This window comes from Corapipo altera, unplaced genomic scaffold, assembly GCF_003945725.1.
Source record: "Corapipo altera isolate COAL_440 unplaced genomic scaffold, ASM394572v1 2b, whole genome shotgun sequence".
NCBI lineage: Eukaryota > Metazoa > Chordata > Aves > Passeriformes > Pipridae > Corapipo > Corapipo altera.
In genome coordinates this window covers 31,991,203-32,018,307 of record NW_020884874.1, presented here as the reverse complement: position 1 = coordinate 32,018,307, position 27,105 = coordinate 31,991,203, and the positions used below count along the sequence as shown (strand labels likewise).

The window sequence follows — 27,105 nt, the reverse complement described above, 5'->3', positions numbered from 1 at the left end:
GTAATTTATAGTTATAGCCTCCAGTTAGCTATCTTGTATGAGATTCTTTGTGGAAATTAGTTAATTCTTCTTTTTTAAAAAAATAAAGAATTCGGATTTATGTTGCTCTTAAGGAAAGATTTACAATCTATTTAAATTACAACATAAAGCTACCCCAAAACCATTTCATTCTCTTACATTGCCTTATTCTTTTTAAAAGCTTCTTTTTTTGGTAGCTGTACACTAATGATCTTTAATAATTTTCCCTCTACTGGTAGTGTTAGTCTTTAGAAAACAAGAAATTTGCTTGGTTTAATATTTAATTTTTTTTCTAATCCAAATGACTTTCCCATTACTATGTAATGGAACACATAGTGCTATCTCCTTGTCTGCCCCTAAACCAACAGAAGATGACTGGATGCAGCACCTGCTCTCTTTCTTCTGAACAGAGTCATATATGGCTTGTGCATTCAAATCTTTAAACCGAACACCCGGACACTTTCAATGCCAAAACTCAGATCCAGAAGCTCATCATGAGCTTAAGTCCATATCTGACACAGTTGTCTAAGTACTGAAGCAAGAAGTAGTTGATGTGTTGAGAACAGGTTTTCAAAGACAATTTTTTATGGATATCAGCACTGAAGGATGTTGGCTGTATGCGTGTGTGGAGCAGAAATTTATTTGAGGAAAAGAGAATTTCATTTCTGTGATAAACTCAATTTTTGGCATTTATTTCCCACACTGCTAACTTAAGCATTCCCGCTCCATCACTTAGCCCCATGCCCTTTTCTGGCTTTGTATCAAACATTGTTAAAGGCTGTTCATTTTCAAAAGAGTCTTTGAAGTGGCTATCTTCTAAAGAGCAGGCAAGGATATTTTTCTGTATCCTTTAAGAAGCAAATAGAGGCATGTGATGATCATGCATAGAGGGAAAAACATGGCTACAGATTGAAAGAAATTAGTGCTTAAGTTATAAGACACTGTATTTATTTATGGTAATCCTACCTTGACAAAACAAATACCTGGGATAATAGCAAAGTTTTTAGGTATTGTATGAAACAACCCTTCCTGTTAAATTTGTGATTGAGAATTTTGAAATAGCAGAGGGATGGGCAGTCTTTAATGTAACTTTGCTATTGGATATACTGCATGCAGACATAAATGGTACAAATAAAAGCATCTTTCCTCCTGTTTAGTTTAATAAAAAGAGCTCTAAGAAATAACTGTAGATCATAATGTTGACTTTACAGCAAAGGAGACATTACATTCTAATGAAAAATCTACCATGAGTCATTATTAATATGCTCAATAATAATTTACACATGGCTGCACTTTATTGTCTTGAACAGAATGTAATCAGGCTTGATGACCTTTAAGTCCTCTTTTAACTTAGGTATCTAAAAATGTGATCTGCATTCAGCAAGGTCTCAGAATTGCTTTTTTTACAAGGCTTTGAAATAAAAAGCACTGCAAAGACACAATTCATATCCAGTCTGTGTATTGGCAGTACATTTTAACATTTATTCTCAGCTTTCTGCATAACTCTTATTTTTATTTTGTTCTTGTGCAATTGTAATGTGTCATATTAGTGATTAAGGAGTGCAGACTGGAGCTAGAAATTACATAGATATGAACAAAAATGTTTCTCTAAGGAAAATATTTTAATAATATTAAAAATAATAAGAAGTGTATCAACCACAGATGACTTGTTTGGTACAGTACATTAGCAATACACCAGATTCATTTCTAGAAAATGTACTTTGGGATAAAGTATGTTCTGCTGTGAAAAATGGCAAGCTCTTTTGAAAATGAAAAGTGATACTCCTATCTGTGTTGTCGAAGACAGCAGAGGTCCTGATACTTTTTATTATAGTCTAGAAAAGACAAAAAAAAAGATTTTATTATAATCTAAAATTAAATTCCTGTGCTTCTTTTGTATAGAGCATAATCTTAAGCCTTGGTATTGTTAGAATCACTACCAGCTTTGCTTAAAGCAAAAGACAAAAAGTACAAACCTCCAAATTTAATTTTTTCTCATCAGAAGATTTTTCCTAGGATACCTTAATTGTCCTTTTATGAAGGCCCTCTATTTCTTTGCTTCCTACTCGAGATAAAGTCTTAACAGGGCTGAAGTCAACTTTCCTCTGAAAGCTTAATTCCTTCCCTGCTGTGCCACAGCAATATATCCTGACTTGGTTAAGCAGATGGACTGCTGTGACAGCGGGTTGCTGAGCCAGTGTGACCTCTCACAGGAATTAAATATATATACCCGCTCAAATAAAGAGGTATTTTCATGACATTACAGAGGTGTACTTAAAGCTCGAGAAAAAAAGGATGTATTCTTGTTTTTTACATATTAATTATTGACAACAAAAATTCACTGTAGTCCCCATAACCTTCACCCTTGAGGAACCATATAAATATAGGTGAAAGAGGGAAACACAGCTTTGCTCAAGACCATTACTGTTGTCCAAGGCATTCTAGGATCTGCTACTTGTTTATTTCAATGCTCATTAATGTGCATTATAGTATGAATGAATATAAGTGTATTAGCCATCTCCAGCTTGATAGATGATCATGTTACCCTGGCATTTGATGTATTAATCATTTTGGCTTACAGTATTCTGGCATGCAATCACATGCAAGAAAGCCCAAACATTATATCCCTTTTAATTTTGTTCAAATTTTGTCATGAATTAGAAGGCTAGACTTTTGTCATCTTTAATAAAAAAATTAGCATTATCAAATGAAAATGTAAACTAGATAGCAAAGTAAGAATGGAAATCATTCACAGGGTTCTCCTGAAGATGCAAAATCTAACTGAAATGTTATAAGAAAGAGATTCTTTCAGCCTTAACTAGATGCTCAATTATACAGTTGTAATAATTTGATAAGTCTGATTTCAGATTAATATTACCAGCATTCTCAGGAAGTGCAAAACCATGAAACAAACTTCTCTCTTAGCCAGCAGTTTCACTTATTCATCCTTGGGCCATAAAAAGTGCTAATTACTGGTTATTTTTTCAAGTTGAACATTAACTGACAGGTAAGCATCTAATTCTGACCCACACAAACATACTTTTTATTCAGTTTTGAAAGTATTTCTAGTTGGAGATTTTGTGCTTATTCCTGTGTACTTCTGCCTTCAGATACATGTTGTGGTCCACAACATGTGTGCTATACTCTGCATTGTGGCCAAAGGAATTTGTATAAGTCTAGAAAGAGTAACTTTTCCATCAGACATGTTCCTGTATGTTGGTAATGCTACTTTCCATTCTCATTATTATGTCTTATTTAATATGCCTTTATTATGATTCAAATACCTATTTCTTTATGAATATGTGCTAAACACCTGTCAATGCTATAAAGCCCCTTCTATAATGAATCAGATTTTCCATGACCTCGTACATCCTGAAAAGCTGCAAACAATATGAGCAGTTGTTTTAATGAAAAAGAACTCTTCAGTAATTTCTGTCTCAAAACCAAAATACAGTTCTCTTCCCTCTGAATTGAGTATCAGTAAAGGATAGATTCAGTCACCTAAGCATAAATATTTTTCACACAGATGCTCTTTCTGGAGTCAACTCTACATCAAGTAAACTCTACGTTTACTTGAGAATAAGATGATCCAACTCTGAGACTATATAGTTTTCTCCATTATAAAGAGAACATAGGAAATCTTGCTCATACATAAATGTCTATATTTAGTTAAATAAATACTGCTGTAGGTGTCTCTGGAGTAGACTTTCTAAGATATAAGTTGCTTGTGTTCTCAGATGTTCATGTGATTCATATAACTCATATCTGAATAATTGTCATAGGTGAATAGGGGTATGAATGTCAGTGGAATTGTGATTTACTGGTGCCACATTTCCACAGTGAGTCTTTTTCCTAGTTGCAAAAGCCTTCCAAAACTGAGTGGTAGAATATCTAAAATATTTAAAAATCTGAGCCTCTTGTCACAAGATAGACAACTGGTGTTAATGTAGGAAAAAATACTGCCTTTTTCATTGGTAAAATTGAGGCACTTAAAAAGGGTAAACAGAAAGTCGAAATAAAATGTGCTTTGTAGTTTCTGTATTTTGGATAAATACCAGTAAATGAAGTTGCTAATCTGCATAAATATTATCAAAGTCAAATAAACACACAGTCTCAGCTGGGTTAATCCATCATGTCATTTACCTAGTTCAGAGTTGCAAAGCTTGCTTCAGGTAAAACAAAATATATGGGATGCTGATGGATTTACAGGGTTTTCTTTGGATCTATATCCCATGAGTTATAACATACAGATTATTAAACATGGGGGCCAGTTTTGTACCTTTATTATGCTATTTGATTATGTGCCACATAGAAGATTACCAAAGCATTCTGTCTTTTACTATATGGACATAGTCTTACAATTGCTAACCTAACTGAGCTGTGCTGGCTAGGTTTTCTCATAATTTTTGTATTAAAACCAAATATGAGTCACCTGCCTCGTTGACACCAAGTCATTTCTCTTTTGCTGACTAACTTTGCAGGTCTAATTTCATTGGGTTTGCATAGGCACAATGTCCCGTTCTACTTAAAGGTACCGAAATGAACCATAAACAGAGAGTTTCAGCTTCCTCAACTGCTTTAACTGTTAAACAGAAAGTGCTTCCTTGGGATTTTTTAATTCTGAGTAATTTTCATACACCTGCTTTAGCCAATTTAGGTGGGAGCACCCTGAAAGCAGTTGAGGGTATAGTGTTGTCTGGACATACTACCAGAGAAGAATCCTCCTGTGCATCTTCCCAGCAATACTGGTACCACCCAGTTTACAAAATATGGATGTGACTAACCTCAGTACATTCGCCACGTTCCCTGTTCTTTACCAGAAGGAACGTGACCTAAATGTAGCCGTTGGCATTTGCAGAGACCAGAGCTCCTATTCCCAGCTCTGGCTTGCCTTAGCTTTTTCCTGCATTACCCTAGGCAACTTTGTGTGCTTAGTCTGCAAGTGAATCCAGGTGCTGTCTCAGCACACAGGACCAAGACTTTGTCCTGCAGCTGTGCCTAGTTTTAGCTTTTACCAAGGGTCCACCAATAGCCCTGTCAGTGGCTCAGTGCTCCCAGCTGGCAGTCACCTTTCTGATATGGGAACTCAGCTGCATCTGATATAAAACCATCAGTGATGATCCTACTCACCATTTTATGTGATAGTCCTTGGGCTGCGTTCTGCTACAGTCCTGATAGAAGTACTAAGGGGGAACTTGAGTGTTGTGTAATGACAGTGTTTGAAGGTGGACATCTGCTGCTTCCAAAGACTTTTTAAGCTACTTTTCCTATCCTGGGGGAAAAAACTACTTTAGGAAATTATTCTGTTTGCTTACACCCTTCTTTATTCTGTTCTTGTGTGCCACCCCCCCGCCCCCGCCAACTTCTCCCTTCTGAAGGAATATTTGGGAATCGTGTCTTCAGATTGTTAAAATAAATGTGTCCTGGTAAGTAAAAACTAAGTATGTCATTATGAGTAGACTTTATAATACTCCCTTTCAGCTTACATCTGCTTTCTTTTGGGTGAAACTTATCAACACAAGATGTGCTGTGAATTACCTGACTTGAGGGAGTTTAAGTACAACTAACATCAAATATGCGTCTCCTCCTTGGTGTTTCTCTATTTATTTATATCTCTGTGTTTGTGTGTTTTACCAAAATAACAGGTCTCAGGTATAGAGTACAAATATTCAGTAGCTGATTAGTGCAGTATGTAAAGAGAAAGTACAGCCTGTAAATATCTGTGATGTTCTCAGCAGGAACCAGACAACTGGAATCGCTGATAGGAGTCAAGGGAAAAAGTGCAGTTAATAATTTGTAGATATTTACACCTTTGCTGGTTTCTTTCACGGTACAAAGGCATTAGCAAAAGTGACAGAAACAAGTTATGAGCCATTTACTGGGGCTATCTGGAGGGATTTAATCTCACTTGGGTCATGGAGTTGAATTCTCTGGGAATTGGTGTTACCGTGATAGGCTGTATCTGAAGGCCTGGAGTGCAGAGATAAGACTTTAAGTCCAGCTGGAATTAGAAGCAATAGAATTAACTGGATTGTAATGCTGTAAACCTTTTGGTTCAGATCCTGAAATGCCTCTGGATGGTAGTTCAAATCTCTTCCAGATGGAGGTTTGGCTCTGGGACCTATACGCAAGACAAACATTAGCAATGTCAAGGACTTTTTTTTGGAGCATGCACATTAAATCAGCCTTACGTGGTTCAGCATGCTGCCTGTTGTTGTTGTTGTTCAGTCTTACGGTTTCCTTAATATGGTGGGGAGGATGATTTACTTGTTTCAAAAGGCTAATTTTCCACTTCACTAACACTCACATGCATGTTTGTGGTTATTTCTTTTAAAGGAAGACTAGGAAAGTGTTTGAAAGGTCATTGCTTTTATAACAAATGAGGCAAGGCTGAATATAGCTGGCATATGCATATCAATATGAAATAATGGGGACTGCTATAAAAAGACATAAAACATCTATAAAGGAGCTATTAAGGGTTGGGCGTTTTGTCGTATTTTTCTTTTTTGCTGTTGTTGCTGCTGTTGTTCCCCCTCCTGCCTGGAGTTAGCTTTCCAAGGAGATGCTTTAGAATACTGGAAACGTGGAGACCTACCAACACATGCATATTTTTTTTAAATGTAACCCATTTTCTATGGTGATACTGTATAATTAGACAAAGTGACAATGCATGAGTTGATAGATTAATTCTATACTTACATTAAACACAAGAAGTTAACTGCAAACCATGATTGTAAAAGACTACAATTTGTTTTTCTGAGCTTAAAATCAAGCAGTTTGCTCTAGTGTATTAGGAAATACAATCTCTAAGTCTGCTGCAGAGAAATAAAATTAAAGTACCAGAGAATAGGGATTAAGGAATATTTTTTATCTCTAAAGATCTAAGTGGAGACAAATCTTTCTTCTGATTTCATTGGAAATATATAATTCTATAACAAGAGCCAGTAGGACTACTTCAACTTTTCCTTTTTGCAATATTTTTTTTATTTTTTAATCAATGCTCTTATTAACGGTATTTTCTAGTTTTACGCTAAATTATGAATTATACCAAATTTAAAAGTGAGGACTTCTCAATAGCTTGAGGCAATATGAAGAAAATTATTGTATTGTGGATTTAGAAAATGGTGGGCCAAGAGAGAAAGTGTTGTTCCTACAGCTACTCAGTAGGCAAACGAGAACTCTGAACAGAAACCTTTTTTTCAAATCCCAGCTATTCCTATTAGATATTGCACTACAAACACTTAATCTAATACAATAATTTGATTACTACAAAACTGCTGTCATCTCTTTCCTGTTTGTAATAGGATTGTGTTCTGTGTTTGTGTGACCCTTTATCTCAAAGGAGATATACCCAATGGGAATTTGTCCAGTGCAGTGCATGGATATTTGCACAGTGTAATTAAATGCTTATTAATAGTTATCATGCATAAATGTCCATCTCTAGACTATCTGGTAGTAGCACTAAAGCTCTGGAGAACAAGAATTATTTTCAAAAGTATTTTTCCACCTAAGGAAGCTTGGAAGAATTTAGCTGGTGAAAACTCAAGAATCAGAGAGCATGACTGTGTTCTTTATTTTATCTTGTTTAAAATCTTAAAGTGTGGATTGTTTTTGGTTGGTTTTGTTGTTGTTTTTTCTTTGAGGGGAGTAGTTTTTCTCAGATATAAATATATTGTCTAAATGCACAGTAGCTCCAGAGTATTTCTTTGGTGTTCCATTACTGTGCAAAGTTGTAAAAATGGTATAAGAGGGAAAACTTACGACCTTGTATTGATAACTCGGCAGTTGTTCAAGTGGAATCAGTGGAAGAATACTGGTATGAATTAAAAGGAAGGTAGCATAAACCTCATCTGTAAAATAGCAGTCTTATTAGTATATAGTAGAGTTCTGTGTATTTTTAAAGTACCATTTTACTGATTTTGACTCTTATTGACATTACAAATTAATGCAAACATTAGATCCCATTTTATTTGCTGTTCCCGTTCCCTCCTACCACCCTTCTCTCCTCCAAAAGAAAACTAACTTTGTGTGGCATCCCTTTTGTAGGTTTTTTCAAAAATTCTAGGTGTAGACAAGTAAAAGACCTCATAATTTGAGGGAAGAAGATAGAGAAGTTGTAGGAAGATGACTAGTTACTTGATTTTTCTCTTATCCAAAAAGTATTCTATGTATTTGACCCTTTTGGTTTTCATCAGAGTTGTGTACTGTGTAGTATCTGGTATCAGTTTTTGCAACAAGGAGATAATCCACTCGTATTTCTTGTCTACAGTCCGCATTCTATAAAGGTGATGGGATTACATATGCTTTATCTTTGTGAAGAGAAGCCATTCCCTTAATTATAATTATCTTGTCTATTGAGTTGCAATTTTGGTCTGTTAGTTGCTCTGCAGATGTAGTGTCTGTTCAGACCAGACCAAAACTTGAAATAAAGAGAAACAGCTTGTTTCTCATAAAGACACTGAGTCTTGGAAAAATGTGTAAGACCTGGAATGGTGGAACACAGTTATAAAGAACAGTTGTGCTAGTGTGTGTGTTTTTGAGGAAGTTCTGCATGTTTTTATTAATATATAGTGTGGTGTACTGCACAGCTGTGCTCTGATTAAAGTGCCAGTTCCAGATCCTCTTCATTACTATAACTAAATTTGTTATAGCTAAGCCTGATGATGACAAATAAATAAAAAGTACTGATTAAGCCACTGCCATAGGCACTGAACTGTGAATAAGTCATAATATTAATTCTAGTTAATCAATTTTATTTGTTGTCACAGTTTACACTGAGCCATAAGCAAGGAAAACAACATCACAGCGATAGTTAGAATATTATTATAAAATACCAGGCATTTAAATAACATATCTGTTGTCTTCCCCTGTGACAAAAGAAACAGATACTGAATGAGATTGCAATAAAAGAAAAGGGAACTCTGTCTCCAGAATTAAGTTTATTAAAATCTGTGGAAATGCAAATTAGTTTGAAATGACTGTCACGCCAGTGTCGAAGTAACTTGATTTTATGTCTAAGGGCCTACTCTTTTCTCAAGTGATTAGCATACTTGGTTTTATAGGTGGTCTTAGCCTGAAATGGGGTCAGCAATTTTAATGCAAGTCATAACCTTCATAAATGAAATACAGATATCTTGTCTAAATCTTTTAATCTAAATCTAAAATCTTTTAATCATGCTGTTCAGAATTCAGGGGAAATCTGAACTTCACCATGAAATTAGATGATCTTTTATGTAGCCGATTTGTCCTGAATTATGCATTTCAAAATATCTTGATAGCAGTCACCTTTTAAAGTAACTTATTTCTATACTTTCTAATGCTTGTGAAGTGACTTCAGACATACCATCCATGATTAAAGAGTTACTCATTTTATAGCAAAGTGTACTGTGTGAAAGGAAATCAAAAGCTAAACCTAGAAAAGCACTCATGGGCCTGAAACAGGTTGGGTGTGGGGAAGAGTTATCCCAGTGATGCCTAGCTGTGTTGGCCTTGCCTGGTAGGTGTCTTTTTCAGAACACTGGAACACATGGATATTCAATGCTTATGCCCCAAGTGCCTCTTATTTAAGAAAATCAGCTCCTAGAATTATATGAACGATTCAGAGCAGGTATAAAAATGAGGTATTTCTTCAACTTAATATCTTTCAAAGCCTGATCTGGTAAGACAGTCACAGAGATGACCTTGTATGCAAAAACAAGACTAGGTTGTTACAAAATTCAGGTGTTAGTGGCACCATTTACCTTTATGCAGGGGTGTTGCAACCTGCCCCTGAAGGTGGGGGTAGCTGAGGTTCTTGTTAATAGATCCCTCAGGGCAGATTAGAGTGAAACAACACTGAATGACTGGGGTGTGTGGGTGGGTGAGTGTGTGTGTACCTATCTATATATAGAGAGATAGATATGTGCATGTATGTGTAGGGCTTATTTTAGAAAAATTTGGTTGTAAGCGAAAGGAGATATGTAGACATTTTTGTTATTATTTATAGAAATGCAACAATATAAAAGTATAAATATAGCACTTAAGAAAATACATAAGGAAGAGAAAGAAAGGATAAGAGTAGAAAGATGTCACTACCTGTGGATCCAACAACGAGATTCGATTGTTGCAATTTCAACGTCTGCTGGTCAAAGTCTGTTGGTTGCGGTCTTGATCCGTCAGGGGCGGGGGAAATCCCCAAAATACAGAGTTCAATGAGTTAATATACCTTCAGGTTTGTGGTACCTCCCCCAGGGGAGGAGTTTTAAACTGTCTGATTCAACACTGTGGATCTGTTGCAACCCTGTGGATCATGCACAGTCCTCTTCTGAAAGGCCCCAGAAATGAGTCTGGGGGTTCTTCAGGGATCTTTGATCATTTATGACACCTAAGACGTGACAATTGTCTCTCAAAATTAGCACAGTTGAGCCAGTTATGCCCCATCAGAAAGGGATGGAAACCTTCTGACCTATGTATGAATGTTCTGATACCTTTACCAGAAATGAGTTTTGGCCTGAGCCAGTTGTGTGAGGTAGGACATTGGCATGATAAAAAGCATTACCCCACCTCCACAGGATATGTTTCTTATTGGCCTTCTCCTTATCTGACTCAAAACACAGCTTGTTGCTAAACAGAGGTTAGTTTGTTGTGGTCATCCTCTGGTAGTTGGTGCTCATCCCCTCTCCACCTGAGCTGTTACTATGCAGATCAGAGGTTTTGCCACCACACTTCTAAAAACTCTCCTTCTCCCTTTCGGTTGGGGGGTGCAAACCTGGCCTCAGCAAAGCACCTGCTGCTTTTGCAAATGGCTGATTGCTTGAGTCCTTAACCTTTAACATTTCAGTCTCTCACGAGGGGCATCCTCAAGAGTTTCTGTCAGAAAACGGGTGATTTAGGTTCCAAATACCCCTTTAGCCTGAGTTGGTTCACCTTTTCTGTGATTTTTTTTTTTTTTTTTCTTTTGTGAAAACCCTAAAGATTGACTTAAAGTATTTTCCGGTTGTGCCAATATGTAGAAAATGTTTCAAGAGTAATTCAAAATAATTCAAATTCGTGCACAGATAAGAGAGAGATATGATGGGGGGGAAAAAGGCTGAGCTGCAGTCTTTAAAACACTGCTTTAGGAGAAGAAAAGGAGTATTTGATACTAGATTATAAGGAAAGTATCTCTGTGCTAATAAATCATGTTACACCACAAAAATTCTGTAAGGAAGAACTGAGAGAAGTTGTTCAGCCTGAAGAGGAGGCTCTAGGGAGACATAATTGTGGTCTTTCAATACTTAGGAGGGGCTTATAATAAGGATGACAGACTTTCTAGTAGGGCCTATTGTGATAGGACAAGGGGTAATGCTTTTAAATTGAAAAGAGGGTAACTTTAGACTGGAAATCAGAAAGACATTTTTCACAATGTGGATGGTGAGACACTGGAACAGGCTCCCTAGAGAGCTGGTGGATGCCCCAGCCCTGGAAACATTCAAGGTCAGGTTGGATGTGGCTCTGAGCAACCTGTTCTAGTTAAAGATGGCCTTAAAAAGTAGGTCCCTTATAACCTAAACAATGCCATGATTCCCTGAGTGGTTTGGATCAACTCCTTCCTGTATATGCAGTACCTTGATAGGAAAGACAGGATCCTGAATTGCCTGTCATAATCTTAATTTTTTAACATTAGCTATGTTCTTATGTAAAATGCTTTAAGAGTCACCTTTTCATTTCTTTTATGTGTAGTAAGCAGGGGGGAAAAAACAAACCCTAGAAACACCATGCATGCAACATAATATTAAATGAGTCTCAAATGAATCTGAATAATACACCTGATGCAGTGTTTTCTGCATTTCTTAACGACTTTTGCTTGTGAATGCTGTGGTGGGTATGTAAAGTTGAGAGTAACTATAGAATTCAGAAAAAAATAGCAAAGAGTAATTTTGTTTAGTTGTTTTCCTTTTAAAAAGAAGTCTTTGGTATCGTATTACCTTTCCTTTTGGAACACAGAAATATTCTTGCTGAAATTGATATGCTTTTGTCTGTCAGCATTTCTGATTATGTGTAAAATCAAAAAATGGATGATATAGCAATCTATTTTCCTCAGATACTGTAGTGTGTAATCTTGATTTTACAGTTTTATATAGGTGCAGTAACTGAAAAAAAGGTTTGATCATCTTATGAAGTTAGTTTCTTGCCAGTGTCTTGCTAGTGGCTCTTTAGCTTTACATTTTGTGTTGATTAGTTGAGAAATATATTCTTAGTAAAAATGTGGAATAGATTCTGGGGTGTTTTTTAGTTTTTATTTTTTTTAAAAGAATGTATCTAGTATCCTTGGAGTTTGTATCTTTCCATGGAAATGGGAGGGAATCACAGAATATGCTGAGTTGGAAGGGACCCATCAAAATCATCAAGTCCCTGTGCAGGACACTCCAAGAATCACACCACGTGCCTGAGAGCACTGTCCAAATGCTTTTTGAACTCTGTCAGGCTTGGTGCTGTGACTACTACCCTGGGGAGCCTGTTCCAGTGCCCAACCACCCTCTGGGGGAAGAACCTTTTTCCGATATCCAGTCTAAATCTCCCCTGGCACAACTTCAGGCTATTCCCTCAGGTCCTGTCACTGGTCCCCACAGAGAAGAGATCAGTGCCTGCCCCTCCTCTTTCCCTCACAAGGAAGTTGTAAACTGCTATGAAGTCTCCCCTCAGTCTCCTCTTCTCCAGGCTGAACAGACAAGTGACCTCAGCCACTCCTCATACGCCTTCCCCTCAAGGCCCTTCACCATCTTCATTGCCCTCCTTTGGACACTCTCTAAGAACTTAATATCATTCCTATATTGTGGTGTCCCAAACTGCACACCATATTCAACTGCACCAGTGAGGCTGCACCAGTGCAGAACAGAGGGGGACAATCCCCTCCCTCAGCTGGCTGGTGATGCTTTGCCTGATGTCCCCCAGGGCACAGTTGACCCTCCTGGCTGCCAGGGCACTGCTGACTCATTCAAATTACCATCAACCAGGACCTCCAGGTCCTTTTCTGTGGCTCTGCTTTCCAGCATCTCATTACCCAGTCTGTACTAACATCGAGGGTTGCTCCATCCCAGATGCAGTATCCGGCACTTCCTTTTGTTGAATTTCATATCATTGGTGATTGCCCAGCCATCTAATTAGACAAAGTTTCTCTACAGGGGAAAGTTTTTCTGCCTTAGAGGAAATCAACGACTCCTCCCAGTTTTGTATTGTCTGCAAACTTGCTTAGTATCCCCTCCAGTCCTGCATCCAACTGATTTATGAAGATATGGATTTACCATAGCACAAGTAGTTGAATTGACTGTTGTCTCTGGACATGTTGTCTAATGGTGACTTACAGAAGTGAATCAATGGGCTGATGGCTTCTCTAGGTATTGCCTATAATGGGAATGCTCTAGCTCCATCTCTCTGTCCAAAGACTTTTTAAAATTGTTTTTAATCCTTGTAAAGATAAATATTTAAAATTGAATGATGTGACATGCAATTATCACATCTGAATTAAATTATTACTGTGGAATGGTCATGAGGCTAAGATTTTTATTTTACATCTTTGGTTTATTGCCTTTGTGTAACTGCAACTCATATGAATTTGAATTATAAGGTGTCTAGTTTGCATTATTTTCAATATGTTAATTGCAGACCTTGGCTTGTATATTGGCTTATCTTAGATTTTGTGGTTTTGAGTAGTGCTTAATTTAGTCCATATATTTCCCATGCAGACATGGGTTATGATGTATTCACATTGCAAGACTGGCACGATCTTCTCTGCCTAAAATGCATGAAATTGTTTAAATGTTTCTGTAGTTCAAAACTTTTAGATGAAATGACTTCATGTTTGACATGAAATTATAGTAGTAACTGGTAAAAAAATACCTTCACAGGGAAAATGTATCTTCCACCTGCTCCGCTCTGAGAGATTTGCCTTAAGGAATAGAAAGTTCAGTGTAATCCTCATTTATTGTCAGTTCCAGAGTCAGCAGCATATTTTCATACAGAAGTTTGGATATGTTTACTGAATTTTAACCCTACTGCTCAGTTATGGAGAGCTCAGAGATGTGAGGATTTGATACCCGATCCTAAAGGTGCTTCACCTTTGAATGGCCGACACTTGTCTGGAGCTCTCTGACTTGAAAAGGTTGACTCCTTATGTGGTTACCGACAATTTATCTGTGTGCTAATCACGTCTTCTTTAAAATTGTGCCAAGTCTGTCTGGATCCCAAGGGCACTGACCAGCCTCCAGCAGCCCCCTCTCACCCTGCATAGAGCTACCGTGCAGCCTGGCCCCGCTGGTGCAGAGGGAATGAAGGGCTTTCCATTGGGCTGCTCCTCACGGCCCAGAAAGTCCTGTGGGACAAAATCTATGTGCAGGCAGCTGCTGCTTTAGAAAAAGCTGAGCTACATAGTACGTTTAATTCAGATTTAGTAATTTTACACCTTGTAACTTTGACTTGGGAGTGGAAACCATAGGAACACAAGGAGTGTTTTGGGTAGACAAACAAAATGGCCTTTGCATTTTCTGATCCCAGCCACAAATCCTTAATACATTAAGGACTATTTTCTGTATGTTGAGAGTTGTAGTAGCTCAAATAACCTTGAGCATTCTGGACCAGACTGAATACATCCCAACTGGAGTGAGAAGAGGGATGTGTATTGAAAGTTTTGATTTCTCCTGTCTTTTAGCTCCCTTTCATCTGCCCACTTCCCTGTGGAAGGAGCCCTGGAAAGTCACCACAGCAGCAACAACAACTGAAACCAGAGGGCTTTAGTCTGCTCCTGGATGCACTGACCTCAATGGGATCTGCTGGTGTTAACATTCGTAACTGTGGGGTTTTTTAATATTATAATTTCAATGGACACAGTAAATACATGGCATGTTTAGAGAATTATAGATATTTTCTCTAGTTGTCTTTTCTTTTTGCACTCTAGAAAAAACATTTAATGCTATCCAGACAAAAAACATTGATAGATTAGTAATCATTAGTCTAACAGACTGTTTTGAATGAAGTTTGATTATTTGTTTTAGGATGCTTTACATCCATTTTTTTCAGTTCTTTATCTCTCATTCAAGACCAAAGTTTAGCTACATTACTCTCAAGAAGTGTAGCAGCAGCAGAACTTTATAGTTCAATTTCTCAGCTGCAGTTGTTGTATTTGAATTATCTTTTTACCCCTTTTTGCTGAGGAGGGCCAACCAAAATAACTGTTCAAAAGCACATTTTGAATAAGTTTTTTGCTTGTATAAGAAATTGTTTGTTCTGGCAACACCATTCACATTGTAAAATATTATAAATGAAGAGGTGACTCTGAAGACTTTTATCTTGGATGTCTTTGTATGAGCTTTCATTATTTAGTTGAGATCAGTAGAATGACTCTTGCAAATCCTTGTAGTGTGATACAGTATGAAAGAAAAGACCAGAACTTACTAAAATCATCTGATTAATGGGTTTTCTTCTCTTTTCTTTTTTTTTTTTTAACAAAAAACCCCTGTGATAAGAAAGAAAAAGTAGTGATCAATAAAATAATGTAATAGAAATTATTTGTACTATCCTTACCTGTATTTTCAGTTAGAGATGTGATACCATCATGTTTCATTTCAAATAACTACCATGCGGGAAATGTTCTTAATTGCACAATTGCGAGCTACTTCATTTTGGAAGAGTTATAACTGTTGACATAAAACTGTCGGTTTACTAATTAGGCTGGGCACTCTTAAAGGAAAATTTCATCTCTAAGAAACCACTGTAAATCAAACCAGTAGGTTCAATCCAACAAATACTCAAAGCGTGTGATTGACTCTACTTCAGTATTATTTCCCATATGAATAAAGCTATCCATGTGCTTTATTTATTGGTCTAATGACCAAAGTTAATAACAAGAAAAGCCTTCCTTCTGATGTATTCTGTGGATTCTCATGCTGTGTAGACTGAGCAGTTAACTCCAGTTTTCCCATTTCTTATTTCATGAACCCCTTTAAAACCAATCCCAAGATTAATTTAGTAGTCTTTTCTATACTGTGCTCCCTGCTGTATGAGAGATGCCACGTCAAAGTCAGTCCACCGTAAGTTGGTTAGTTTTACCTGCAATAATGTGTCCGTGTGTCCTAGTCAGTTGGTATCATTCTTGACAGAAATATATTAAAAAAAATAGCTTTGGAACAAAAAAATCCTCTTTTTAGATCTGCATAAATTGTGGGCAAACTGTAACTATATATGCCTTTGTGATAAGCTTTGTGGTTAAGCAGAAGATTTTTGGTCTAAGAAGTTGCCAATCTGGCAGTTTTTACCTGCAGTAGATTATATAACATAATAAATTTTCAACTGTTTTAAATAGAACATCTGCAAAAGGCAACTGTTCTGATCTTCTCTCTCTCATGGTGAATGCTGTTGGCCTGGGCTTCGAGAATTTGGGGAAATTCATTTTGTGCTAAACTGGATACTGGGGTTCAAAGAGTTTTACTTAGGAACAAAATAATCTATATGATATTTGTGCATTCAGTAGAAATCGTAGAATTGTAGAATGGTTTTGGTTGGAAGGTACCTTAAACATCATTTAGTTCTAACCCGAGGGATGGGGGGAGGGGGCAGGGGCACCTCCCAGTAGACCAGGTTGCTCAAAGCCCCATCCAGCCTGGTCTTGAACAATTCCAAAGATGGGACATCCATAGTTTCTCTGGGCAACCTGTGTAAGTGCCTCACCACCCTCACAGTAAAGAATTTCTTCCATAGTCTAACCTAAATTTCCCCTCTTTGAGTTTGAACCCATTGCTCCTTTTCTATCACTACAATTCCAGATGAAGAGTCCCTCTCCAGCTTCTTTGTAGGCTCCCTTCAAATACTGGAATAGCTATGGGGTCTCCACGGAACCTTCTCTTGTCCAGGCTGAACAGCCCCAACTTTCTCAGCCTGTCTTTTTAAGGAAGGTACTCCAGTCTGCTTATCAGTTCCGTACCCCTCCTCTGAACTTTCTCCATCCCTTCCATATTCTTCTTATGTTGGGGGCACCAGAACTGTACACAGTACTCAGGTAGGGGTCTCACAAGGGTAGAGTAAAGGGGGAGAATCACCTCCCTCAACCTGCTAGTCATGGTCCTTTTGATGCAGCCCAGGATTCGTTTGGCTTTCTGGGCTGTGAGTGCACACTGCTGGCTCATGATGAGTTTTTTGTTGACTGTCTTTCACCATAGGTCTGCTCTAGCAAGTAGCTTATTTAATAACATGGTCTAGTTGTATTCATGATTGTCAAGATGAAGAATAATGAAATAAATATGGAGCTTTACATGAATGCTATGATTCAAATAGATTTTTCTTTGGAATTGAAATAAAATATCCAGACTCTCTAGTATTAGAAATGTGCCATATGAATCTTTTTTGCTGAGTCTAATTGAGTGTTGCTCATGTAACAGCTAGATTTTTCTTAGTAAGTACTTAAAAAGATGGTCATATTGCTCTTTTAAATTAAGCCTGCTAAGAATTTATAATATCTGGATTGGTGTATTTAAAAGTCTTAATTTTTCATCTCCATTACTGCACTAAGAAAACAGGATGAAAGCTTTTATTTAAATGTGTTATATCCATACAGTGCTCAGAAGAAACTATCTTAGCATTCAGCAATGCCACTCTAATCACAAGTGTGAAATGTGAAAAGCAAATCATGTACAGAGCTAGGGATGCTGAGAAAAAAGTATGAATGCACTGGTTTACCAATGGTAACATCAGGCTTAGTCAATAGCCTGATAGATTGATAAACTGCTTGATAGACATAAAGCAGTTTGTCTATCCAATAAAAACATCTGTGTTTTTCTTCCTTTTCACTGACTCTAGAATTTACCCAGTTCCTTGGGGATTTATCAGCTCTTGACCCTTCTCCAGCCTTACCTATCTGTTCTGAGACATTCATGAGCCTCCAGGATCTGACTTGTTGTTGTCTTGCAAATCACCCTTCCTCAGAAATATTATGGAAGTAGCATAATAAGAAAAAAAATGTTGGAAGGTGCTAGATTTTAGAGAAGCAGACAAACTTTAGGCAGGTGATGCTGAGGGAAACAGCTCTGATTATTTAGTAAAAAAGTTTATACTGATGTAGGAAACGGTGTGTTCCTTTTATAGAATTGTTTTTTAAAGACTGAAGTACTCATATTGTGAAAGCAAGCTCAAACTTGCTTTGAGAAGAGTAGAAGAAAATAATAGCAAGAAGTTTTTATCATCTCTTCTACAAGTTAGGTTTGTTACAGTTGGTGGGGATCTATTGCTGTTTATGCAATAGTTATCGCCTGTGGTAAACTGTACTTGCGTATCACTGAATGGCCTGGATTGGAAGAGACCTTAAAGATCATCTAGTTCCAACCGCACTGCCATGGGCAGGGACACTTCCCACTAGAGCAGGTAGCTCAAAGCCACATCCAGCCTGGCCTTGAACACTTCTGGGGATGGGGCATCCACAACTTCTTTCGGCAACCTCTTCTGGTGCCTCACCACCCTCCCAGTAAGGAATTTTTTCCCAATACCTAAATCTAAACCTACTCTTTCAATTTGTAGTCATTCCCCCTCACCCTGTCACTACATGCTGTTGTAAAAAGACCCTCTCCATCTTTCTTGTAGGCTCCCTTCAGGTACTGGAAGGCCACAATTATATCACTCTGAAGCCTTTTGTACTCTGGGCTGAACAAACCAAATTCTCTCAGCCTTTTCTTCTAGGAGAGGTGCATGCTTACTGTCAGAATACATCTTGGTTCCTACTTTATCTGAGGGGCTGAGTTGTTCATCTATACTGGCAATGGAAGCAGCGAATTGTGGTAGCTTGGAGTGGATACCCTGGTTAGAGTGGCTAAAAGGAAATAAATTTTTCTAGCATTTTGGGGAGCTTTTTCTGTCCCAAGATGCTGAAATCATCCCAAGGAGTCCTCATAAAATGTTAAGCTCTTCAAATACGCTCACATAGACATGTCAGTAGCCATAGTTTTTCAGAGGAGCCTGAGTGTTTGCGTTGTTTGCATCAAGTTTAGCACATTTCTAGTGACTTGTATGCTGATTTTTAAATTCTCTCAGGACCTGAAATTATTTCTTACATAACTTTAAAAATCCTTCTGCATTAATACTTGTTCCTTGGTTGGGTCATTTGCTCAACATTTTAATGATTTATGTCTCTCATGTAGATAGTAGCAGGTACAAAGATGTGTTTTAATGATATTCTACTGCATATTGTTCACTAGGGGAGAATATAAAGCAGGGAAAATACAAAGCATTGAATACATGGATAGTTTTCAGTCTTTTAAATGATTCAGTGTCTTTGATCAATCACTGGTTTCTATTGCTGACCTCTGCTTCTGACCTTCCACTTACTTTACAGGTCAATAGTTCTATCAGCAACTGCATTTTGAATAATTTTGTTATTTGAGATCTCTAGATAGTGCTTCTGGTTTTGAAGATTTTTTTTTTTCACGTGGTCCTCGATGAAAATTCAGATTTTGTTCTACAATGAAAAATGGCATCTTGGCTACTGGAAGGAAAGTACACTGAGAGTAGAATGTGCTGTACTGTCCACTATAGTGGGCGTCAATACGATAACCTGGTGGAATGTACACAGATTTCCAGTACTTCCCTCATAAATTGAAAAAAACACCTCAGTCCCCCCTGTTCTCCATATGATGCATAGGAGCTTCAGTTCAAGTTTAATATACCATTTTCCAACTTTTTTTTTCCTGTCTTCCCTCTCAAAAAGGGAAGGAACAACGCCCACATGCCCAAAGCATAGAAATTCCCATACCTAGTTATTTGGGAAATACTCAACTACGTTTGATATGACTTTTTCTATTCAGTGGTGTTCTTTCTGTTTCTTTCTTTATTCTGTCATTTTCTCATTTATACACCGGAAAAGTCTTTTTTAATGCATAGCTTCCTCTGCGAGCCATTTGGCTGGGTACAAGAGGGCCAGTTCCTTTAATCTCGCAATCAGAAGACTTTGTTCCTCTCACAGTATGTTCTTGATTAATGCAAACTAATAATTGCAAACGCTACAGCGCGCAGTGTTACAACACCAAAAGTGATTGGCTGGCCTGCAGTTTGACAGGCTTTTCTTAGACTCAAGAAAGAAGGATAGAAAAATTGCATTTCAAAGTGTTTATCTCACCAGAATTCCTAATTGTATTTTGACGCAATTATAGCAATGACATTTAGTAGTGCTGTTGCTAAAGAAACATTAACATTTTGAATGCACAGTTTTTTTCAAGGACAAATGTCTTTTTTGCTATTTTAGTTTTGAAGGTGGAAAACTAAAATTCTCAAGCACACTAAATCTTTTGGGTGTGTTAAGTTAGCATTAATAATAAAATATGACCCTGAATAATGCCAAGTGCAGATGTGGGAAAGATTTTTCCTCATTTTTCAAACGTGGAAAATGAGGCATAGTATAGGGTTTCTTTGTTCGATTGGGGTTTATTGTTTTGTTAGTTTTTTCTCTCCGCTCATCAATGCCAGACAGACACAAACCCAGTATATTCTGTCAGTCCATTATTCCTGCTGGATTAATTCCTGCTTGTCCCTTAAGAACTTGATCTAACTTTTGCTAGAATATAAAAACCCCAACACTATTGACTTAAAGCTAGGTCTGGTTAATGTTATCAAAAGAGTTAAATGAATCTGACTTTCTTATGGGTTTATGCCCATCATAACAGTTAAAATAAAGAAGTGATGAATAGGGTGAGGTTTTTAGGAGGTAAAAATAGGAAGTTGTTAGCTACAGAGTGAGTGAACTGATAGTGTGGGACTGTGCTCCTAGTTCCCTATATATATGCTTTTAGCATACCTTAAGTGGAAGATGATATTTTTATTTCAAACAGTGAGCCGCTTTGTGTGAAAAGTGCTCTTGTACGCATGAGAAATGTTGTGAGGAAATTATTGCAGAGAGTGAGAGCACCATGCCGTGTAGCACACTAGCTTTCCCTTGGAGATAAGAACTTAAAAGGTGACTGCAAAATTCATATTATTGTTTTTCCTGTTAATAAATAAAAAAGATATTTTCTTCTCAGTCAACTGCAGGTCAATGTGTAAACAGTGTTGAATCAGAAGATGAGTCTTTGTAGCTTTTTAATTATGATTAAGTCAGTCTCTGTCTTAAGCTAAGAAAACATACTTACTATTTGGCTCCTGTTCACAACACTGACCTTAGGGTGGGGGGGCCATATGTCCTATCTGTGACTGAGCTTTACTGGTGAATATTGTTGTATACTCTGATTGAACTCTTTTGGTGTAATAATGACAAAATTGTCTAGCTAAAATCTAAAAGAAATGGGGGTAGGAAAAGCAGCAATGAAATCAAATTTTATATGTTTACTTATGAAGTGAATTAAAACCTTTATATGCTTTGGTTTTGGTTTGCAGGGCCCATCTTGCTGGGATGATGTGCTGATTCCCAACAGAATAAGAGGTGTTTGCCAGTCCCAAGGGTGCAATGGAAATGTAGCGGTAAGATTTTGTCATGTTTCTCCAAGTACAGTGGCGCTTATAAGAATAATTCCTTGTAACAATTCTAACCATGTTAGAATTTCAGTAGTAAATGTAAAGCAACATGTATGGTACTTCAAAAGAGCTGTTCAGCATCAGATAATATACCTCTGATGTCTGGCAAAATGGAGGAACTTGAGTCAGTTGCTGTTTGGAATGAAGGAGGAAATAATTTTATCTCATCTTTTGCACTGAAGTAGAACTCTTACATTTTCAAGTATGCATAGGTTAAATGCATAATGTAATACTTAAATGTTTATGCCAATGCTCATTTTAGAATTATGATATATATCATTGCCCTGAAAGCTTCAAATTTCCATGTCATCTTGTATATCAGAACTTGCATATCTGATTTCCAGGCTTTGTCCACAGGAGTGGATTCTTCACACTGATTACTTTACAATCTGTTCTCCCATGTCTTTTTGCTGTTCTTTCCTTTGTTTCCTGAAGTTACATCAATGAAAAGACTGAGTAAGAAGGAGTACAGGTATCTCAAATTCTTAATGAAGATTTTTTAAAACATTATTTATGTATACTTACATCTTTTCATGTATTAGATATTTATAGTATTTAATACTAAAAAAGTTTTAAGAGATACTTCCTTCTCGGGAAAAAACTTAATTTGAGTGTTCCTTCTGGACATAGATTTTTAAAGACAAACACAAAACTTCATATGTATGGAAGGATTCTACTCATCAAAGATTTGCAGACTGGGACTACGTAAGTGCCTTTTTTCAGAGTTTCTCACCTGCTCTGGTGCAACCTTCTCTTTGTCTTCCCTAGCAAGATGGTTGTAAAGGGGCATGTCTGTACAGCTCCATAGGTGTCTCCTGCTTGGCCACAGATGGTGTCAGGAAATACTTTTATTTAACTTTAGGCACCAAATGATTGTTTAGCAGCATGGGATTTATGGTTGTGTCCATGTGCAGCCAACAGAAACTGCAGCTTTTGGGCTTCTGTGTCTTGATGTGCATCTTGTAATAGTGGCTCAGCCACACTTTTGAAAGTGGTCAGTGTTAGACATTCAAGTGGTATTGTCAGAGTAGTACTGTTGTAGTGTAAAAGCAAGCACCACTCTGCCTCTGGGCAGATTGGCTGTACTCTGCCCAGTTTTGATATGCTTCAGGAACTATTCTGGGTGCAAGAGGATTGACTGCTAGACTTTGTTACCTGTTTGTTGTTGCTGTGCCACTTCTATCCCTGGGAAGAAGTCCTTCCTGTTTTCTCTTCTTTCTTTAAGGATGACACAGGAACATGAAGAAGGTAAAACTTGCTTTTGACAAGGAGAGGTCTCCTTGGCAGGTATCCAGCTTGAACCTTTATATAGAAAAGCATGTGCTTAAGATTCCCAGTTTTGTCACCTAGTGAGACTTGCAGAATATATCTGACTGACTTGCAGCTACTAACTTTATGGCTTTTGTTATCCAACATATTTGTGAAAAAGGTACTGAAATAACAACACTTTTGGCAGCCCTATGTCCTGAGCTACATCCCATTGCCTCAGTGAATCAGTTATTATTTTTTAAAAGCAAAAAATGAAGCAAGATAGCATCCTTTGTGAAGAGAGAAGACAAAAAGCATTGACCATAAAGCTAAAATCTTGACTGGCTAATGTTGTGGCAAACAACTAATACTCAGTCAACCAAGTCCCATGACTTGCAGTTGCTGTCAGTGCCTCTGGCAAGTTGCATACTTAGCAGAGCCAAGGATCAGTATTATCTTTCAGTAAGGCATCACTGAACAAAATTCAGGTGACACCTTATATTAGGCTGACATGTTGCAAATGCAGCTTCAGACCACCTGAACTACAGGGATAAGGCTGTTATTAAAAAATGTGCTGCTCTTTTACTTCCAAACTTTATTCCAGACACACTTGCCCTTTATCAGCTACAGGCCACTATATCAATTGTGTTAGAACTGAACCAGACTGAGGTGCAAGAACAGTCCAAATTTTTAAGATTTTCAACCACAATTGCCGGCAATATACATCTAGTTAAGAAAAATTAGGCAATGAAATGAATTTGACCAACTTTTTTTTTTTTTTTTTTTAATCTACCTATCCAGTAGGTGACCCTGCACCAGGTATTTGAATTGGTGGCTTCTTGAGGTCCTCTGGTTGCTGAAAGGCATTCTTCTTGTGCTTTTGGATGGTTTGGTTTTTTTCAGCCTCACTCACTGTGAAAACACATCATCACTTCCTGGGAAATCTTCCAGTTCAAAGGATTAAATCACTGAGACTTTTGTTTTGTATCTTGCTGAGCAGGAAATGATAGGGATCCTACAGATGTGCTTCCACGAATTGTCATTCTTTTCTGCTCTGGTAATACAGTCTAACTGTTTGTAACAGAATAAAAAATAACCTTTAACTAAATCATAGGTTGAAACCTCTAAACTTTTCTTGGCTGTTACGATCTTTGAAAAATTAAATCATATTTTATCATTAAATATTCATTTTTGCATTTTCATGATAAAGTTTGTGCAATTGTGTTTTGTCTCTCTTAAGTAGCTTCACAGTGTAAATGCTTCTTTACAGTGATGTGCAGTGAAGAAGCTTTGAAGCTGTTAGTTGTAAGTTATCAACAAACTGCAAATACTGCTGTTTAGGGGGAAAAAAAAAAGATTGCTCCGTTATTTCTCCCCCAAGACATATTTTGCTTAAAATTGTTTTATGTCAGTTTTAAATTCTCATAAACACCAGTTCACAACATACCTTCAAGAGGTAATTATTTTTTCCTTAGAATACTAATTTATTTGTATTTTGATATGACATTAATCTGACAGAAATTACAGACTTTAATTCTTTTGGAATCAAAAATGTAAATATAGTAGTTGACAATATGAGAAAACAATGGAAATCAAATTTCAGTTCAGTTAAATAAAATTTTTCAAATATTGCCAGAAGATATGATTATCTTGATGATAAATGCACTGTGATTCGATGTGTTCTAATGTACTCCCAAATATGAAATGTATCTCCTTAATTTTTGTGGGTGTACTCAACAGAAACTTAATTAATATTTTCATATGATCTAGTCTCTGTGCTTTATTTGTGAATTCAACTACTTTTGAGCTTGTAGTGAGGGGAAAAAAAGTATTTTGTAAATTGTTGTAATTCCTAATTATGATCAAAAGAATTGCAAGAGAAATAAATATAAAAGGTAACCTTGCAATTGTAATATCTTAAAATATGCCTAAATTCTGACCAAGAAATTGGAGAACTTGGAACACTGGATATCAGTCCCATGTGCTGCCTGGGATACTTCCCCACAGCTTCTTTTCATATTCATTTCGATTCTAAGGTGTTACCCCACAGCCTGGGTTAGTGGGCTCTTGAGAAGTTGTGTGCTGTAGCCAGAAATACAAAAAGTTACAAAGACAGGTGAAAATGGCTAAACAGAGAATATGGATCCTGGAAATGTAATGAGCAGTGTTAATTTCAGAGATTTAATGTTAGATTAGTTTATGAAACAAAATTAGTAGTCAAGTGCTTTGAGAAACAGTTAACAAAACACACAGATTGTCCAAAGCAGAGCTCAGTGTTGTTATTTTTTCATAATAATTACAGTATATCAGGAACAATACATTCATTCTGAATTTTTACTGCTTCAAAAAGATGAAGATGGTGTGAACACTTGTGTTGCTACAATTGTAGAACACTCAAGTCACTTTTAAAACAAACTTTAATTATATTAATTAGAAAATGGAAGAGTCTACTATAGCTGATTGACACATTTTAAATGAGGATCAAATTGGAGTATTTCAAGCTGTTTCACAAATTAGTACCATTCACTAAATGAGAGAGAACTTTGTGCTTTTGGTGGCTTTCTCAAAAAACTTTCAGCAAGAAGCACTGTATGTAGCTGTTCAGGTATGGTTGGAAAAAGGTGTGGTTCTGTGAATTTGCAGATACTTTTCTCACATGAGCATAATTTAGTTACAGCTTAGAGTCACAAAACATTTAGATTGGAAAAGACCTTTAAAAGCATCAAGTCCAACTGTTAACCTAGTACTACCAGGTGCACCACTAAAACATGTCTTGAGGGTATTTCTGATATAATTTTTGTGGATTCATGCTTGTCTTTACAAGTCATCAGAAAACATGTGATACTAAACTCTTTATTCAACTTTTCCTTATTCAAATGAGATATTACTGAAGGAGTGTTCTTGTTAGACTCAAACTTTTACAGGTCTCTAAAATACATAGAGAACATTTTTGTTTATCGTTCAATGAAGTGAATTTCTGGTTGCAAAGAGGGCTTTTCTACTTCTGTATATAAAAAGGCTATTACATTTTCTTTCTCCTTTTAGGCTTATACTTTGTAAAATTCATCGAGAGCCACAGAAATAATATGGCTCTTTTCGCAGGTAGGCAGAGACAGGGCTGTGACACCACTGTAAAGCATTGAACTGGTGATTTCATTGGAATCAGCTGCACATCAGTCCTACACTCCAGTGAACATGCATCAGTTGCTGAAAGACATTGCCATGTCCTCAAGGCAAAATAAAGGGCAAGTGGTTTTGAACTTTAGAAACCTGTGGCAAAAGTATTGATGTTCTGTTTGTGTTGTTGGGATTCTCACTTGATGCACTAAACCGGTTGATGGAGATTAGAAAATCTCAGAAATAATAATGAAAAGGTTAAAGACGATTATAGGTCACATATGGCTTAAGGTATTGGGAATAAGGAAAAATGAAAACCTGATGGAGACTGCATCAAATGTCCATCATCACAACTGAATAGCAATTTATCTCTTCTCCAGTCCCCAGTTAGGCTTCAACAAACCATTTCTGAAAGAAGCATTGGGACTTCTGTGAACTTTTACAAGCGGTTCTGTGCAGGGCTAAGACTTGGATTCAATGATCCTTGTGAGTCTCTTCCAACTCACCTTATTCTGTGATTCTGTGATCTCTAAGTACTGGATTTTCTTAAATATCAAGCTTTATAGCAATCTCCTGTGTCCAGAGCAAAGATTTATATTCCAATTTTGAGCATATAGTCATTATATGTGATTTTAAATGGTCAGATTCCACTATATGGTAGCATCTGTGTTGGAGGCTATGTTTAGGAGCAAGAAGTTTGCAACAGGAGCCATGCTTTTTAATTATGTAGCTTTTTCTATTATTTTTCCCATTCCTCCTATGTAACTTGAATCTTACCATTTTATTTTTATTATATTTAAATTTTTGAACATTTTTCATTAATATTTTTTTTTTATTCTTGCTTGTTTACTATCATTAGATTTATCACCAAGGAAAGCAATATTATGTGATCTTTTCATAGTCAGTCTGTTCCACAGGGAGTCTATGCTCATCTGAAATAGGTTGGACTAAGAAATCAAGGGAATAGTGTTCAGCTTGTACACTTTAAATATGCAGCTTACCAAATGATTTTTTCTTTCAAGCATCCAAAGCTATTCTTTTCAAACATCACCGTTCAGATGAAATATGCTTCAGTTTTCATCTCATTTTGCTTTGATTAGCTCAGACCTCAATTTCAGTTGAGAACAGAAATAAATTCTGTAGCAGAGTATGACAAGTAAAGTAGTAAATTAAGAGATGTTATCAAAGTATGAATATAGTAAAGAACTATCATCTCATTATAGG

The 27,105-nt window shown here is 36.9% G+C and overlaps 1 protein-coding gene across 4 annotated transcripts in view; it reads left to right on the top strand.

Annotated features, from left to right (window-relative positions):
• PRKN (parkin RBR E3 ubiquitin protein ligase) overlaps window positions 1-27,105 on the top strand; it is a 704,427-nt gene that overhangs the window by 290,173 nt on the left and 387,149 nt on the right. For all 4 annotated transcript variants that reach the window (XM_027634131.1, XM_027634133.1, XM_027634130.1 and 1 more), the window contains exon 5: window positions 21,379-21,462. In XM_027634131.1, the coding sequence (XP_027489932.1) occupies window positions 21,379-21,462 (84 nt within the window). The remainder of the gene's footprint in view (window positions 1-21,378; window positions 21,463-27,105) is intronic.